Consider the following 17,131-nt stretch of genomic DNA (forward strand, 5'->3'; position numbering starts at 1 on the left):
CCCACAGCTCTGTCCTGGCTCACCAGACAGTAGGTCAGGGCACAGAGTCCCGGGAGCTGGAGAGGAGGGAGGGGGCTGAATCTCCCCAAAGATCCCACGTAACTCTGTAACCAGGTAAGATGTAGGTGTGGATGAAGTGGGGATTTGGGACGGGCTCTGAGTGGCAGACTGAGGGACAAGGACTAAGGAAGGGGCTCCAAGGTCCATAAGCAGGGACTTGCTTATGTAAACAGCTCCATGCTACAGAATGGGGGGACAGACGGTTGGGAGGGGGAGACTGGGAGACCAGGTATAACATAAGCATGAAGGCCTGAACTAGGGCAGCGGGGAATAAAATAGGAAAAGGAATGAATTCCAGAGACATTTAGGAGAAAGGTGATTTTGGGACCACCTGAATACAGGAAGGGAGGGACAGGGAAAAGTCTTAAGTGACTTCCACACTCTGTGCTGTGGGAGCGCGAGCAGGTGGTGTTTCCTGGTGGTGGCACTGGTCGGCGCTGTTGATGGGAACGAGCAGGGCGGAGGCCCTTCGCAGCACCTGAGTGCCTATCTCCAGCGGGCCCAACGGCGGGGTCCGGAGGACAGGACACTCTGAGCTGGAGACAGACTCAGTCACGGGTATGTCAGTGTCGAAGGCGCCTCCAGGCAGGCGACAAAAATGAGGAAAACGGACAAGATGTAAGACGAGGGAGTGGTGTGGACCATGACAAAGCAAAAAGCACTTGCAACTTCAAAAGGAGGAAGCAAGGCCTCGCCTTCATCAACCACTGCTTAAAGGGAATTCCAGCCTAATGCGGCTGTCTCTAGCAACTCTGTAAGAAGAAAATAGGAATCCAGATTATTACGTGCAGTCTCTCCTTAAAAAAGACGTGAGCACCAAATCTAACTTTTTTTTATTGTGGTAAAACATACATCACATAAAATTTACTATTTTAGCTATTTTTAAGTGCACAGTTCAGAGGCATTAAGTACATTCACACTGTTGTGCAATCAGCACCAGAAGTTTTCCATCTCCAGAACTTTTCCATCTTCCAAAACAGAAACTCTGTCCTCATTAAACGCTAACTCTCCATTCCCTTGGTAACTACCCTTCTACCTTCTTGCCCCATGAGTTTGACTATTCTGGGTACCTCACGTAAGTGGAATCATGTAGTATTTGTCTTTCTGTGACTGGCTTATTTCATTTAGCAAAATGTGTTCAAGGTTCATCTGGGTTGTAAGATGTGTCAGAATTTCCTTCGAAATTTTAAAGGAAGCCTTACCTGCTAACCAAAACACACCTCTGGGCCACAAGTTCCTGCTTTGAGCCTTCATGAAACACAAAGGTGCAAAGGCATGGGGTAGATACCAGGTAAGAACAGGCATGTGCACAGATAGACACAGGCTGACAAAGGTCACTGACCACCGTCCCTCACTCCAGGCTGTCCGTGTGCACGTTCCCTCTGCCCTTCTGCCTCAGCCCACACAGCTCTCCTCACCAGGGAACGCTCTGCTCTCCCCTCGGCCTGTCGGCGAGGCCTTGCATTCACGGCCCCAAGCACACCCACCTTCTCTGGGGAACCTGGCCTGACGCCCCTCCCTTCACTGGTGTCCCTGCCCGAGCACTATGGCACCAAGCCTGCCTCTCAAACGTCAACCTCGGTTATTCATGCTCTGTGATTTTATTTTGTGTCTCTCGGCATCATAAGCAGCTGGAACACAGGGACAGGGCTTTCCACTTTCCCTGCATGTCCCCCTCCCATGCACCCAGCACAACGTGGGGCTCACAGCCACGCGGTGACCTTGCTGCTGTTCCTCATGCTGCAGTGACTCTAGAAATCTCTTTGTGGACTGGAAGTGTAAGGTCAGAAAACTCTGGGTGAAATCGGGGTCTGAGTTGCGGACATCTCCCTGCTGAGACACCCAGGTTGCCTTCCAAGAGACAGTGGCTCAGAAGCAAGGCTGTCCCTGACCCTGCCGGACCTACTAGCCCATTCCAGACAGGATGGAACCACCAGAAACTGCGGGCACACGGAGGGGGCTGAGGAGTCTGCAGTGGCTTCAGCTGGACGCCATCTCCAGCCTCAAATGTAGGGACGGTGTGAGCCAAGTCTAGTGACTAGAGCAGTTCCGAGGCCAGCCCGGGGTGCCCAGGACCGGCATCAAAGCCAAAGGAGATCAATAGCTGAGACTGGGGGAAAAGGACCCTGACCAAGCACCAGAGGCCAGCTCCAAGGTTCCCTGGACAGCAGACAGGCCTGCCTCCTCCCCACACCCCGGTGCTGGAGAGTGAGGCACAGCCTGGGCGGCGGGGTCACAATACTCACCCACTTTGCGATGGGGCAGCCACGTGAGCTCTTCCCCTCCTTCCCCGTGTAGATGACCTTCTCGATCCGGATGGCTTTCCCCTTCTCTCCATACCTGGAGAGGGAGACAGAAGCACCCTTCGCTCAGAGGAACCCAAAGGAGAGCAACTTACAGTAAGAAGGCAAGCCTCAGTGGGTTTCTAGTTACTGTGGGGGCAACAGAAAAGAAAGAGAAAGGTGTAAATGTTTATTCTGCGCTAAAAGCCTCTGGGGACACAGTGGCCACTTCCAGGTTCCCAAGGCCTCTGGTCTACCTGGCCCAGTTCTGTCCCAGGGAGAAGTCCAGCAAACTGTGCCTGATTATTGGCTCTGAGCTGCTAGGAAGATAGGCAAACCAAGGGCCAAACACAAGCGTTTCTGTCTAGCCCCATTAGCCCGGCCGCCCTGAGAGCTAGCTACTTATAAATTCAACTAAACAAAGAAATCAAATGGGGAAATCCTTATTGTTCTCTTTCAACAATCTCCAGCTGACTTGAACATGATGAGGACAGCTGCGGCCCGGGAGGATCGATCCTTCAAAGCACAAACTGGCTCCGAGATTCCCTCGGACAGTAAACACACCGGTTCCCGCACACGCTCTGCCCTGGCCCACAGACACGTGCACTCGCCCAGGGATCCTGAGAGCCCTAATTAACCAAAGCACCTACAGAGCGGATGGAACTATGGCCCCCAGAGCGGAACTGGCTGCTCAAGGCCACACAACTAGCTGGGGGTAATGGCGCTTAAAGTGCAGCCTTGGAGGTCAGACAGGCCGGGCTGCACTGCCAGCCCAGCAACTTTCTTGCTGTAAGTGCGGCGGCCAAATGACTGAACTTTTCTAAGCCTCAGTTTCCTCAACTGTAAAATGGAGATAAAAATGATTTCTTCCTCCTAGGCTTGGGAAAAAGATCAAACAAGGTATAATCCACATGGAGTGCATTATTTAAAGTGCTTTGAAGTTCTTGGCATGAAGGAACTTCATCCAACAAACATCAATTATTCTTAATAATGTAAACAGTCATCTTACTGAATTATTTTTAATAGCTTTTTATTTTCAGGTATAGTATCATATCACCTGTAAATAGTGGTCATTTGCCACCTCCTCCTTTTCAACTCTTTAAGCCTCTATTTCAAGTCTCTTATCTCGGTACTGACCAGCACTACCGAAGCGCTAGCAGGCATCTTGGCATATTTCCTGACTTTACCGGCAATGCTCCCGGCTATTCATCACGGAGCAGGAGGCTCACTGATTATGGAACAGAGACAGAGGCTTCCTTACTTTAAAAGGGTCTCCTGCTCTAAGGGCTTTTAACCAAGAATTGATTACCTTTATTAACCAGTGTCACCCCAATAAATTTAATACATTTTTTAAATGTTAAAAAATTGATTACTTTCATCAAATACATTTTTAGCTTCTATGGAGCGAGATAACTGAATGGTTTTTCCCATTTGGTCAATTAACATGGAATGCTATTTTAACCTATTTTCCAAATCAAACTATCCTTGGATTTCTATAGTGAATCCAATTTTGGTCACAGCATATCATTTTAATAGACTATTTAATAGGGGGTAATGTTATAATAGCTATTACAGTTATATATGTTGTTAACATACATACACAATTATACATGTGCTCTATCTCACTCCACTTCTAGAAATCTCTACCCGAAATAATTGTGCAAATACGCCAAGATTTAGAACAAGATATTCATTGTTGTACCAATAACGGAAAAATTAGGAACAGCTTAAGTGTCCAGCATAGGACTGGCTAAATAAAATATAATAAATTTTCATACAATGAAAACCATGTAGCCATCTAAAAGGATGCGACAGAATTACATGTATTGACATGGACGAAGTTAAGGAAGAGGGAAGCAGCTGCAAACAGTGGGTACAGTGTGACTGATCCCACTTAGTTAAAAATTTCTTTATATCCATTTGTAGATCTTTGTAAATGCTTACAAAAAATTTAAAGGTAAGCATTTTTTTTTTTTTTTTTTTTTTTAGTTTCTTCTAGGAAGCCGAATTGCTAAAGAGCTTTATTTACACTAAACTTTTTTGAAAAGGATTCTTACAGACATGTTTTATTTCTGTAATTGGAAAGAGAACTAATATTTTAAAAATGCTGATCTAAGGTTTCTCTGAGTTCTCCATTTCACCCAAGGTCTCCGTGAAGAGGCGAAAACTGTTTCTGATAATTACCACATTAAAATTCTAAGGCTATGTGAGTCCCGTATAGAATGTGCTTGCAGACAGCACTCTGGGGAGTTTACACAGCGTGGTCTGGCTCAAGAAGACAAGACCAGATAGTGCCACTTTTGTCTGGGTCCCGGAAAACCTTCAATTCAGAAAGATTTATCAGGAAGCGGCCCATGAGGGCAGAGGCTGGGCGCTCGTTGAGTGCTGGGGTCGCTGTGGGAAGAACAGCCGGAGGCGACCACACTGCTCTCACCAGAACGGACAGGATATCGTGTTCCCCACAGGAGGGTGAGCTGAGGACACTGACTCGGGCTTCCTGGCTAGGACCTGCCCCACCATCCCACCCTTGCGAGAAAAGCTTCCTGCCGTGAACTTCATATTCCAGAGCAAATAAAAGGGCCAAGCACTGAATGATCAGCTAGATTTCTTTCTTTCTTTTTTTTTTTTTACACCAGAACTGTCTCAGTGTTTAAAGACAACCAACTGACTCTAGATTTTTTTTTCTTCTTAAATGTCTTACATTCTTGCCTATCATCAAGAGGCCCTTTTAGAATCCAGATGAATTCCCAGACCCTAAACGAAGCCTGCAAGAATGGGCTGAAACCTTATCCCCAAGGGTAACTTGATCATCCTAGCCAGTGGTTCTTCAAGGGTGGGGGCAGGACCAGCATCCCCTAGCAACCCGGGAGGAGAGCATGCTCCGGGGTCACCCCCAGACCGGCTAGGTCACAGACTTGGGGCTGGGAATCCATAACCTGTGCCTTCCCAAGCCCTCCAAAGGACTGAAGCACCTCAAGTATGAGAACCACTGATCTAAAGTGGTGCTTCCTCGGGGTTACCTCTGCCACACAGTAATGAGAGCAGCTCCTCACTACTCAGAGGAATAGTGCTGGTTCTTCATTTCTAGAATGAACCTTTAATGAACTCCTTGTCTGCAGAGAATCCTCTTCCAGCTAGAGGCTATATGCTCTAAGCAGCACACTGTTCTCAGACACACGATTGAACAAGCAACTTCGACCATCAGTGACAATGAGAAGCTGCGTCACCAGGAGGGAGAGAGCACCTAATAACCTGGGATAATATTGTAGGGCTCCCTTTTGACTCCCTTGCCTTCCCCCACATCTCTACAAGGTAAGCTAAAAGCACCAGTGTCTCCTTGGTTTCCCTTTGCTTCCCCTCCCGCCTTTGGCCACCTCCTGAGAGCGGAGTGGTCCTTGCGGAGGAAGCAGGAAGCGGGAAGGTCTAGGGAAAGAGACAGCCTGAATCATTCATAAACTAGACTCCGACCAAGCGCTTTTCATCAATCGTTCATTCCCCTTCTTGTTCCATAAGAACTTAAAGACATGTCTATATGATAAAAACAGCAAGCGACAGCATCAGAGGAAAGGTGGAAACAGACAGAAACAATGCTGGTACACAAAATGCAAAGAGTGGGGTCTTGTGTGTAATTTTGAGATGAACTGGGAACATTTCATCCCATGAGAAATCAAGGAAGCTAACGGAGACTCCTCAGGGTCGGAAGGACTCAGGAGTGAACTTGAATAGGCTCCCACAGGCCAAAGATGAGAAATTACATTCCTCCTAATGGGGGTACACAAATCTGGCTCTAAGCTTACGAGCAGCCAACATAAAGATGCAAACACAAGCTGTTACATGATTTACAAGGTCCTCAAGATAAAAATAAACCAGTTACTGAGGAAAAACACAAATATTCCTGGTCTTGAAGAAACTCCTCCCTTGGATCAGTTTCTGAAGAATCTATACTTGGCTGTTATTTTTAAAGCAACGAGGAAAAGAATGAAGAAATCTCAACTTTATCACTATCTCTTAACCCGTTTGAAAACATAAGTCTTCTATAACTAAAAGTTATTTAGACAGCTATCCAGAAATCTCGTAAAATTGTGACCAAGAAACACACACACATGGTATCCCAGAACAAACTTGCACATCTGGCTCTCCGGCAGCCCTCCACCTGCAAATATTAGTGTGAGAATTCCTTACAAAAAATCAACGGCCAAGACAATGCCCCTCCCAATGAAACTGCACCACGCAGGCGTGCACATACAGCACACACCCTGTTTTAAGTGTGTGGCTTTCTCATTGACTCAGGGGTGCACCAGGCCTGAATCTGCAGACTGGGTCTCTGACCAACTGCTTTTCTAATGGGCCACTTCGAATATAAATGTTTCCAGATGGTACAGGGCAATCAAGAGTGATTACAGCAGTTCACTGTCCTCCATGCACCTTACCTTTTATTCACTCAGGGATGCTCTGAGTTATCTAATTAAAAATCATGTTCCCTGCTATATTAATGAAAGGATTAATCTGGCTCCCCTAGTCAGACAAACTCTGGTTCCCAAATTTGTGGAAACTTGGAGCCACTCAGCCTGCCACACATGTATGTATATGTATGAACAAACATGTTTATGTCTACATAATCTTTGCCTTTACTAATGAAATACTAATGTTTGTTACAAAATAATGCAGTCGGCCCATGGGCATATGAGGTAGACACTCTACGTAGTACTTGTAAACACTAAGTGCTTTATGTACAATCAACTCAGTTTGTCCTCACAACTCTCCTGCAGTTTGTGCACTTCTATCACTCCATCTTGCAGATAAGAAAGCTGAGTCACAGAGAATTTGAGTGACTCAGAACCAAAAAAGAGATATTAAGTAAAAACCCTACAGTCTTCAGTTTGAGTTAGAAGTGTCAATATAAACTCACAATGTGTTTAATCTCTAAACAATAACAAAAATAAAAAACCCACACACACATCTTCGTTCTTTCAAGGAGCACCCCAGTGGCAATGAGCATGCCCAGCGCCCAGAGTCTGTTTTCTAAATACTTTTTCCCACAATGAAAGGAACCGGGACTTCTTGGATAAATGTACGGTGTGAGCCCAGGACATCTTGTCATGCGAAAAATCAAGAAAGCTATGCTACACTCCTAGGATCACGTCAAAAGGACTCAGGAGGCAACCACTGGCCAACGATGAGACAATACATGCCTCCTAACTGAGGTACAAAATATCACCTATTAAGTATTTTTGGGAAAAAAAGAAAGAAAAACAATCGGATTCTGATCAAGCCTTTAGATCTAACTACCAATTTATAGGACATAGGGCAGAAGACCTATTAAACACACTACAGGAAAGCTAGCAGCAAAATTCAGACCATGGGAAATTCTGTAAGACATATAACCATTTACCACATTTCTTCCATAAAGAAATGTTTCAAGAGAGAGAAAGAGGGAGAGAGGAAAGGGGGAGAGGGAGAGGGATGGAGGGCAGACCCATCGACAGAAAGAAACCCAGAAGCAACAGCAGTGAGAACCCCACGTTCACCCTTCCACAGTCGGAATACCAACATTCCTTTCTGTATGTTGTCTAGCACAAGACAGTGAAAGTGAGAGGTGTTTAAAATCCATGTTCTCTTAACAACTTGTCCACTTCTTCTTGGACATCTGTGCAGCACTCACCGCTCCTCCATGAGTTCCCGGATAGAGGCTACCGTGGGGCCAGATCCCAGGTGGGTGTAATACGGACCTTCATCTTTCTCCACTATTTGTTCTGCAGAAACACAGAGTAAACATTAATTGGAGACAACATTCATCAACATTCATTTGGAAAGGCAAACCAATAGGAAAATTAATGGGCACAGTACAAAACAGGAAATTCAAATGGCTTATACACATGAGACAGTGTGTTCAACCGCATTAGAGATCAGGAAATACAAATTAAATGAAATACCACCACACACAGGCCAAATTGGCAATAATTTTAAAATATAATAAAACCAGGTGCTGTCAACACTGTGGTCCAACCACACTGGAATTTAGCTTATCATCATACATATTCTAGACCAGGGGTCGGCCAGCAACTCCACTCAGGTATCCACACAAATGGCCTGAAAGCAAGGACCCAGCGGTACCTGTATCCCATGTTCACAGCAGCATTATTCACAAGAGCCGAAGGTGAAAACAGCACAAGTGGCCACCAACAGAAGAACAAAATGTGGTCTGGCCATGCAATATTAGTCTACCACAAAAAAGAATCAAGTCTGGCACCTGCTACAACACAGATGAGCCTTGAAAATATTAGGCTAAGAGAAACAGGCCAGGCACAAGAAGGACAAATATTGCATGATTCCACTCATACGAATTTTCTAGAATAGGCAAATTTATTGACATAAAAGTTGGAGATTATCGAGGCCTGGGGGGGACAGGGGGAAGCTGGAGTTACTACTATTACTTACTGGGGGCAGCGTTTCTGTTTAGGGTGAGGAAAAGGTTTTAGAAATGGAAAGTCGTGATGGTTGCACAATATTGTGAATGACAGTAATGCTACTACAGGATATACTTAAAAATGGTGAAAATGGCAAATTTTATGTTATGTGTATTTTACAATTCTAAGAAGAAATGAATGAAGTCCTGATTCATGCCACAATGTGGCTAAACCTCAAAAACATTAGGCTAAATGAAAGAATCCAGACATGAAAGATCACATATTGCATGATTCCATTCATATAAAATATCCAGAATGAGTAAATTCATAGAAACAGAAAGCAGACTGGTGGTTGCCAGAGGCGGGGAAGAGAGAGAAACACAAAGTAACCACTTATTGGGTTTTATTTTGGAGTGATGAAAATATTTTGGAAGGAGGCAGGTGGTGGTTGCACAACACTTGAATGTACTAAATGCCACTAACTTATGCACTTTAAAATTATTAATTTTATGTTATGTAAAGTTCACTTATTTTTTTAAAAGATTTTTATTTATTTACTTTTTTAGAGACGGGGAAGGGAGGGAGAAAGAGAGGGAGAAAAACATCAATGTGTGGCTGCTTCTCACATGCCCCCAACTGGGGACCTGGCCCACAACCCAGGCACGTGCCCTGGCTGGGAATCGAACCAGTGACCCTTTGGTTCAGAGGCTGGCACTCAATCCACTGAGCCACACCAACCAGGGCATGTAAAGTTCACGAAAAAATTTTTTTTAAAGGGAAGCAACCATTGATTCACACAACATGGATGTGTTATAGAGAACTTTATATAAATAGTACACTACAGTTAAAAAGTTTGTTTCATATCTAAGGAGGCAAGACAACTAAATGCAGCGTGGTGCCCTACACTGGGTCCTAGAACAGAAAAGATACCTTAGTGGAAGAACGCATTTTAAATACACCATAATTGTGTAAGACATGTTAGGGGAAGCTAGGTAGAGAGAGTACAGGAACTCTCTGTACCAACTTTATAACTCTACTATAAATGTAAAATTATTTCAAAATCAAAAGTTAAAAAATAAAAAGACAAAAACAAAAAACTAAGCAAGGGGCCCTAACTTGCTGATCCTGTCTATCTCAGAGGAAATCTTGGCCACATGCATCGAAATATATACAAGGATTTTCAGAGCAACATTATTTGCAGTAGTCAAAAGTGGAAACAACCCATAACCCAGCAACAGTGGCACAGATAAATGAAATGTAGCTGAGTCATACAATGGCATCCATCCATCACGAGAACGGACAACCTGCAGCGGCAAGACTGAATACTACTCCACAGTGAGTGGAAGAAGAACAGCACAGGACAAATACAGCAAGATTACTTTGAAATAATATTCAAAACCAGGCTCAACTAAACTATACTGTTTAGAGATCCACAGGTGGTAAAGAGGCTAAAATATAAAATTGCAGATATTCAACAGTTTTTTACCTACAGAAAAAAGGTAATTTCATATGGTTCAACCTTGAGTTAAAGAAAAATGAGGAGATCATTGTCACAATTGAAGAGAACGGTTACCTGTGCGCGACAGGGGAGGAGTGTGTTTGGAAGGGTATTTACAGGGGACGCCTGGGAAACTGGGAAAGGTCTATTTCCTGGTCTAGGTGGTGTTTACACAAGTGTTTATCTTATAAATTTTCATTAAATAGTATATGAATGTTTTGTGTACTTTTCTATACAATATATGGAATATACAATTTTTAAAATGTAAAAATATTAATGTACTTGTTCTATGCAAAACATGTTGCTCAGCTTTATGGGGAAACACGACAGAATAGTAACTGACTGGGCCCTTACGAAGCTCGTCATCTGGCTCGGTGGGTAAGACCCACACGTAAGAAGGTAACTCGCAGCATTTCAAGTCAACAGGCAAGATTAATTTTTTCAGGCGTGGTGTTGGGACGACGGGGAGAAAAGTTTGATCCATACTTAACATCCTATCCCAAAACACATTCTAAATGATTGAAAGCTTTAAATACAAGCAAATACACTATACAAGTATCTGGAAGAAAAAGAAAGAAAGATTTTTAAAAATAATCATGAAGTGGTAAGATCTCTACATATATGACATGAAGTTTAGAAGCCCTGTATATTCGACAAAAAAATCCTGATAGATTTAACTAAAGAAAAACTTGTAGTAATTACTATCAAAAGATAAATACTACACTGGGAAGAAATAGCTGAACCTCACACCAGACAAAAGGCTAATTTCCTTACTATATCAAGAGCTCCCATGGCTAAATAAGGTCAATAACGCAACAGAAAAATGAAAAAAGGACAAAAATGGTTCTTTTAAAGGGAGATGAAAATGGCTCAAATATATGTAAAGGTACCAGTTTTACCTTTCAGATGAGTCACCATCAAAGTCTGATAACTTCTTGTGTTGGTGCAGGTATAGGAAAACAGGCAGTATGGGAAGTAATTTAGCAATACCGTAAAAGCACAACTGCCCCATCCATTTGACTCAGCAATTTCAAAGAAATGTCAAATCCTTGCAGGAATTTATTTCTAGGAATTTGGATATACATTCACATGTGCAAAATATGTACATACTAGAAGAGTCACCATGTCATCTGTAATGGCACAGTATCCAAAATCTCAATGTCCATCATAATACATTATGTGTTATAAATACATTACGTTACATTCATATAATAAAATACTAACCACTTATCAAAAGGCATCAGGTAGCTCAAGATTTACTGATAAAAAAATGACCTCCAAGTATTTTAAGTGGGAAAACAAGCAAGTTTCAGTATAGCATGTATAATATTTCAGTTAGTATACACACAATCACAGATAGATCAGTATATACGCACACATATGCAAGCATGAAGGTGTATAGGCCAACATGCACACTAACGATGAGTGTAAGAGCAAGTCTGGCCCTGTGTGCAGCCCCGTAAATTGATGCAAGTTGCCTACCACTTAGGGCTTCTGCTCATGGAGGCTCTTCACCCCCCACTAATGACCTGGGTCAGGCTCTTGCCTGAATTACTGCCATGGTCCTTGGCTGGCCTCAGTCCTCCTAGGTCATCCTACCCAACAGCACCATGTATACTGCCAAAGCAGAAATCTGACCGTATCACTTGCCACTGATGACTCCACGCTCCACAGAAGACGGAACCCAAATTCCAGAGCACGGTCCCCAGGGCCCCCGCGGAGGCCTCTGCACCCCTCCCCGCCTTGCATCCTGCAACGGCCTCCACAGCTCCTTCCCCACATTCAGGCAACATCCCAGTCTTTAACATTTTCTCATTGACAACGAAGTGTCTTCCTTTATTTCCCTCTTTGGAAAACTCATCTTTTCAGGCCTCGTTTCAAATGCCTCCTTTCCTGTGACACCCTACTGCACCTCTCAGGTTCATTTTTCCTATCGATTCCCAGAGCACCCTGCATGCAACAGAAATGTCAAAGCACATATCATAGTTCATTTTAACTGTTACCATGGAAAAGCAGAATGAACATGGATTTTGCAGAGCCCTGGGCAACTGTGAGGGGTGACCTTCCCATCCTCTAACCCTCATGCCTTCCACAGGTCTAAGTGCAGTGTTTGGTGCATTACATGAACTCAGCAGGTGGCCGCTGTCCGAACTCCGCCAATCCAATTTATGACCTCAGTCAGGTTACTACAACCCTTATGATCCTTAAAGCAGTGAAACTAAAGTCTCCACACTTTATTTAGAATTGTTGATTACTATATGAGATATAAGGTGCCTAGTACAGTTCAACCTATCGATGCTTAAATATTTCATGAATATTTTCAACTAGAGGATTAAAAATGACCTGCTCCAAATACACACTATTTTGAATGGCGAGACAGAGGGAATTACAGAAGGGAGCACATGATGTGGGGGAGGGAGGAGATCGAGGCGGATGAGGAAGGAGAACACAAGAATGTGTATGCTGGAGGTAGTGGTCTGAAAGCTTTTTATAGGCACTAGGATATTACACAGCATACAGAAAATGAAACATAAGGACATGCCAGAACTTCTGGGCTCTATTCCAGTGTCTATTATCTGGAGAAAAGTCAAAGTAATGGATTGACTGCAGGGTCTTACATTGGAACGAGAACGTAATGTAGCTCTTGGGAACTACCTTGTGCCCCGAATCAGAAAAACTCAAAACTTACATTGTTAAGGGCAGAGAAAGGAGATTTTCAAGGAGACGATGCAGGCCAAATCTTCGCAACTCTATCCCAGCAGCTAGGAAAAAGGTATGAAACTCCAAAACCAAGCCAACGTGGAAGCCAAACGGCCAGGTTTCTCTGGGGAAAGCCATGAAAGCACAAAGGGCAGACACAGGCGCAGGAGCCAACAAAACCAAAGGCACTCGCTCCCGTTCAGCAGTTTGCACGGCAGCCCGAGGAGCCTTACGGAAGTACTGCTTCCTTTCATTGCATCCCTTTCCCTAAGTATGTGTCTGTATCAGAGGGAAGGCATTCTATGGGAAGAAACTGGACTTATAACCAAGTATGCTTAGTTATAAAACTAATAGACACTTACAAATTTAATTACCAGTATCCTAATTTTTATACATACCCTCATTTTATATATGCATACAACATACAGTACATATATTATATATGATGCTCTGAATCAGTGACCAATACGTTTCTGTTTTCTATAGTGAAATAAGGTTTATTAACCTTCTTGGTGCTGCTTAATACCTTTAATATTAAAATCAATAGGTGAGTTTACCCTACTTAACATTTATTGTTGTGACATATGCATAGTGTTTTGTCACTTTATTTTCCATGTTTCTATTTCCTTGTTTTCTTTCTTTCCTCTCTCTTGTTATAATTTTGTATTTTCTTTTTACCCACCATCCCCCCGCCCCCGTATACTGAAAAGTCTACAGTATGTTTTTAGTGATGGTAATGGTACTTCAGGAGAGAAAGAGGTCAGTACCTTCATAATTTCTCCTGCCTCTTCTCTCACTTTACCTCCTGCTTTTTGTTGGTGTCCTTGTGAACATGTTTGTTTCCTCTCTATTATAAAAGGGATCTTTAATACAAAAATAAGTTTACTTCAAGTATAAAGTAAACATATTACCTGTGGTCTTGGAAAAAAATAATTATCGCAATTATTTAAATTCAGACTTAATATTTGAACCCATTTAGTGTTCCCTGCCGGCCCCTTCATACCACAGCTTCCCCAGTCTGCCACTTATTTGATTCATCTCCAGAAAATGAGTTATCCCCTATTTGGAAATATTTTTATGGAGGCTTTACATGTGAATATCAACTTTATTGGATAGAAAATTCTTAGGTCAGACTTTTTATCTCAGTATTCTGAGAACTGCAATACGTATATCCAACAAAGAACTCCTATCTAGAATAAATATAAGACACTTCCCAAGCAATAAGACAAAGACAGGAATACAAAAGAGAGATGGGCGAACGGCTTGAACAGGCACTCCACAAAAGGGGACCTACGAAAAGCTGCTGAACCACATTAGTCATCAGGGAAATGCAAATTAAAGCCACAAGGAGATGGGATTATACACCTACCACAATGGCAGAAAGACTGTTCACATCCCCTTCCCCTGCTGGTGAGGATGTGGGGCACTGCTGACAGGAGCTCCAACCGTTACAACCGCTTTGGAAAATGGAGAATCCCTTCTAGAGCTGAACACACAATTCCCATCCTAGGTGCACACCCTACAGAAACATGTGAGTGTATATGTACATGTACCAAGAGACATGTATAAGAAACTCTTATATCAGCATGATTTAGAACTCCAAATTGGAACCAGTCCAAAGGACTATAAACCATCTAATGGATAAATGATGGTATATTCATAAAATAAATTACAACACTGAGAATGAGCAAACTACAGGTACTACTACCCACGCACAGCTGAATCTCACAAATACAACACTGAACAAAAGACGACAGAATATGAAAAAGTATGCATATATACATGATTCCATGCATATGAAGTTCAAGGACAGGCAAAACTGATCAATGTTAGAAGTTAGAATAGTGGTTACCTCAGGACAGGGGTCAGCAAGCTTTTTATGTTAAGGGACACATGGCAATAGCAACCATTTCAGGCTTCGCAGGGCATGCAGTTTCTGTGACAACTACTCATCCTCGCTGATGCAGTGCAAAAGCAGCCACGGATAAGGCATAAATAAATGAGCATGGCTGTGTTTCATGAAAACTCACGCACACTGAAATTGGGACTTCATGTAATTTTCATGACTATTGAGGTATTTTTCTTTTGATTTTTTAAAACCATTTGAAAACGTAGTAATTGTCTTCAGCTCACAGCTGTGGGCCAGATTTGGTCTGCAGGCCAGAGTTTGCTTGAGAGGGTCAGGCGCCATAACTGGGGAGGGGCCTGAGGGGACCCCTGAGGGGCTGGTAAAGTTGTTTCATGATCTAGTTGTGGTTACACAAGTATAAGCCTTTTGTAAAACCATATTGAGCTGTGTGCTTAAGATTTACATACTTTCCTACACGTGTGTTTCAATTAAAAGAATGTTTTTAAGACAGTATTTTTTAAGGTAAAAAAAAAATGTTTGAAAAACTAAGTATGTGTGACCAACTTAATTTTTTGATTAATTTATGTGTAGGCACTTCATTCTTGAAATTCAACAACTTCTTCAGGATCATTGTCGATTTTTCACTCTAGAAAAGTTTTTTTATTCTTTGACCCTTGCCTTTGTTTGGTTTGTTCTGTGCTCTTCAGGAGACCCAATGAATGACTCCGCATTCCCACACACTGAATCCGTGTGCAGTATCCCCGCCCCCGCCCCCACCCCCACCCTCCCTTTATCTCCACTCTAACGATGCTCGTTGCTGCTTTCTTTTCCTCTTCTGGAGCACTCTTTCAAGTCCATTTCTCCTCCTCACTGATTTGCTGTTTCGGTAACTCTGACTCTGCCTTTTGCAGTTCCTGTACAGTTGCAAACGCCTGTACGAGGACAGGCTTCTTGCGGAATTCAATCCGTACCTCTTGTGACTTCTCTGTAACTTTATTCTAGCACCTCATCGCTCATTTCTGGCTTCACTGTGAACATTCTATTCAACTTCCTTGAAGGTATAACTAAATTGTTCAAACTCTTATTTTCTAATATAAACCTTCATTTTAAGTATTACATTAATCCCTCTACTTCCCCCTCAGAATTTGAATGGGGTGTATGTTGGATTTAGTGTTTATTTGCTTATTCATTAATCTTTCAATGGAGGAAATTGATCACCAGGATTTCTCCTCCTCGGCACTCCTGACACTCTGGGCTGGATAATTACCGTGGGGGCTGACCTGTGCCTGGTTGAAGGTTTAACCGCACGCCTAGCTCTACCCACTAGATGCCAGTAGCACCACACTGGTTGTGACAGTGAAAAATGCTCTCAAGACACTGTCCAATGTCCTCTGGGGAAAAGAGGGATAAAAACAGCCCCCAGTGGAAAGCCACCAGTCTGGACTTATTTGCTCAAAAATAAAATGAGTAGAATCTCCTCATTGCACTCTACCTGGACCTGCTCAAATTCTTCTCTTAGAAATTAGGCTAGAGAACTGATGTCACAAATGTTTCAATTATTAGTTTAAAAGTTCAGCAGCCTGAGGGGGGATGGGAGGACTTGGGGCTGGCTAGGGACAGTTGGAACTAGGAAATTCCATCTCACGCTCTCTGTTTGTTGAGGCCAACACCTCTGTATTTGTGCATTGTGGGTTGGGTTGTACTCTGTCCTAATGTTAAGATTCTGGTTTATTTCCTCCTACGGGAGTGAGCTGGTCATTCTGATAAGACATCAAGTTAAAATAAAGCCCCACGGTTTGCAGGACTTTTGTTGGGTGGTTCGGCAAGTATTTCTCTCTGCACAATGGCCTTTGTTTGGTGCTGCTGGCCCTTGGTTACAAAGCTAGCTCCTAGGATATGGTTTCCCATGTCTCCAGCCAACCGTCCTTGCCCCGCACCTTATCCCCATCAGAAGCTGCAGCAAAGAGGAAGAGGGGGCCTGTTTACAATCCTGATTTTTCCAAAGAGCATGCCATCTAGATGGGTGGTCTCCAGCCTATCTCTCCCAGCTGTCGGGTCCCTCTGAGCCTCCACTATTGTGTTTCTCAATAGTGGGAGTTGTATACCAGTACTGAGTATGTGTCATGCTTTATTTTAATTCAAATTGACCTTAGACTGGCAGACAGCCCTTGAAATTTGGGGCTATTTCCAAACTTCAGTTAATGAAATTTCCCTTCTATTTTTGTTTCTTTTGGTTTCTTTCACTACATTTCAGGAAAGGAATATTTTACTGTCTTGCTGTTAAGTCACCGTTTTCCCTTTTAGTCCCCAGTATAATAGTTCTTCCTTCTCCAAA

General features: G+C 43.1%; 1 protein-coding gene across 3 annotated transcripts in view; it reads right to left on the reverse strand.

Moving 5' to 3' along the window:
- Positions 1-17,131, reverse strand: part of TET3 (tet methylcytosine dioxygenase 3) — a 90,089-nt gene that overhangs the window by 11,992 nt on the left and 60,966 nt on the right. For all 3 annotated transcript variants that reach the window (XM_054593553.1, XM_054593554.1, XM_054593555.1), the window contains 2 exons: positions 8,005-8,095; positions 2,307-2,400 (listed from right to left, as the gene is read on the reverse strand). In XM_054593553.1, the coding sequence (XP_054449528.1) occupies positions 2,307-2,400; positions 8,005-8,095 (185 nt within the window). The remainder of the gene's footprint in view (positions 1-2,306; positions 2,401-8,004; positions 8,096-17,131) is intronic.

This window comes from Pteronotus mesoamericanus, unplaced genomic scaffold (genome assembly GCF_021234165.1).
Source record: "Pteronotus mesoamericanus isolate MK-2021 breed Mesoamerican mustached bat unplaced genomic scaffold, CSHL_Meso_final scaffold_45, whole genome shotgun sequence".
In the NCBI taxonomy this organism is placed as follows: Eukaryota; Metazoa; Chordata; class Mammalia; order Chiroptera; family Mormoopidae; genus Pteronotus; species Pteronotus mesoamericanus.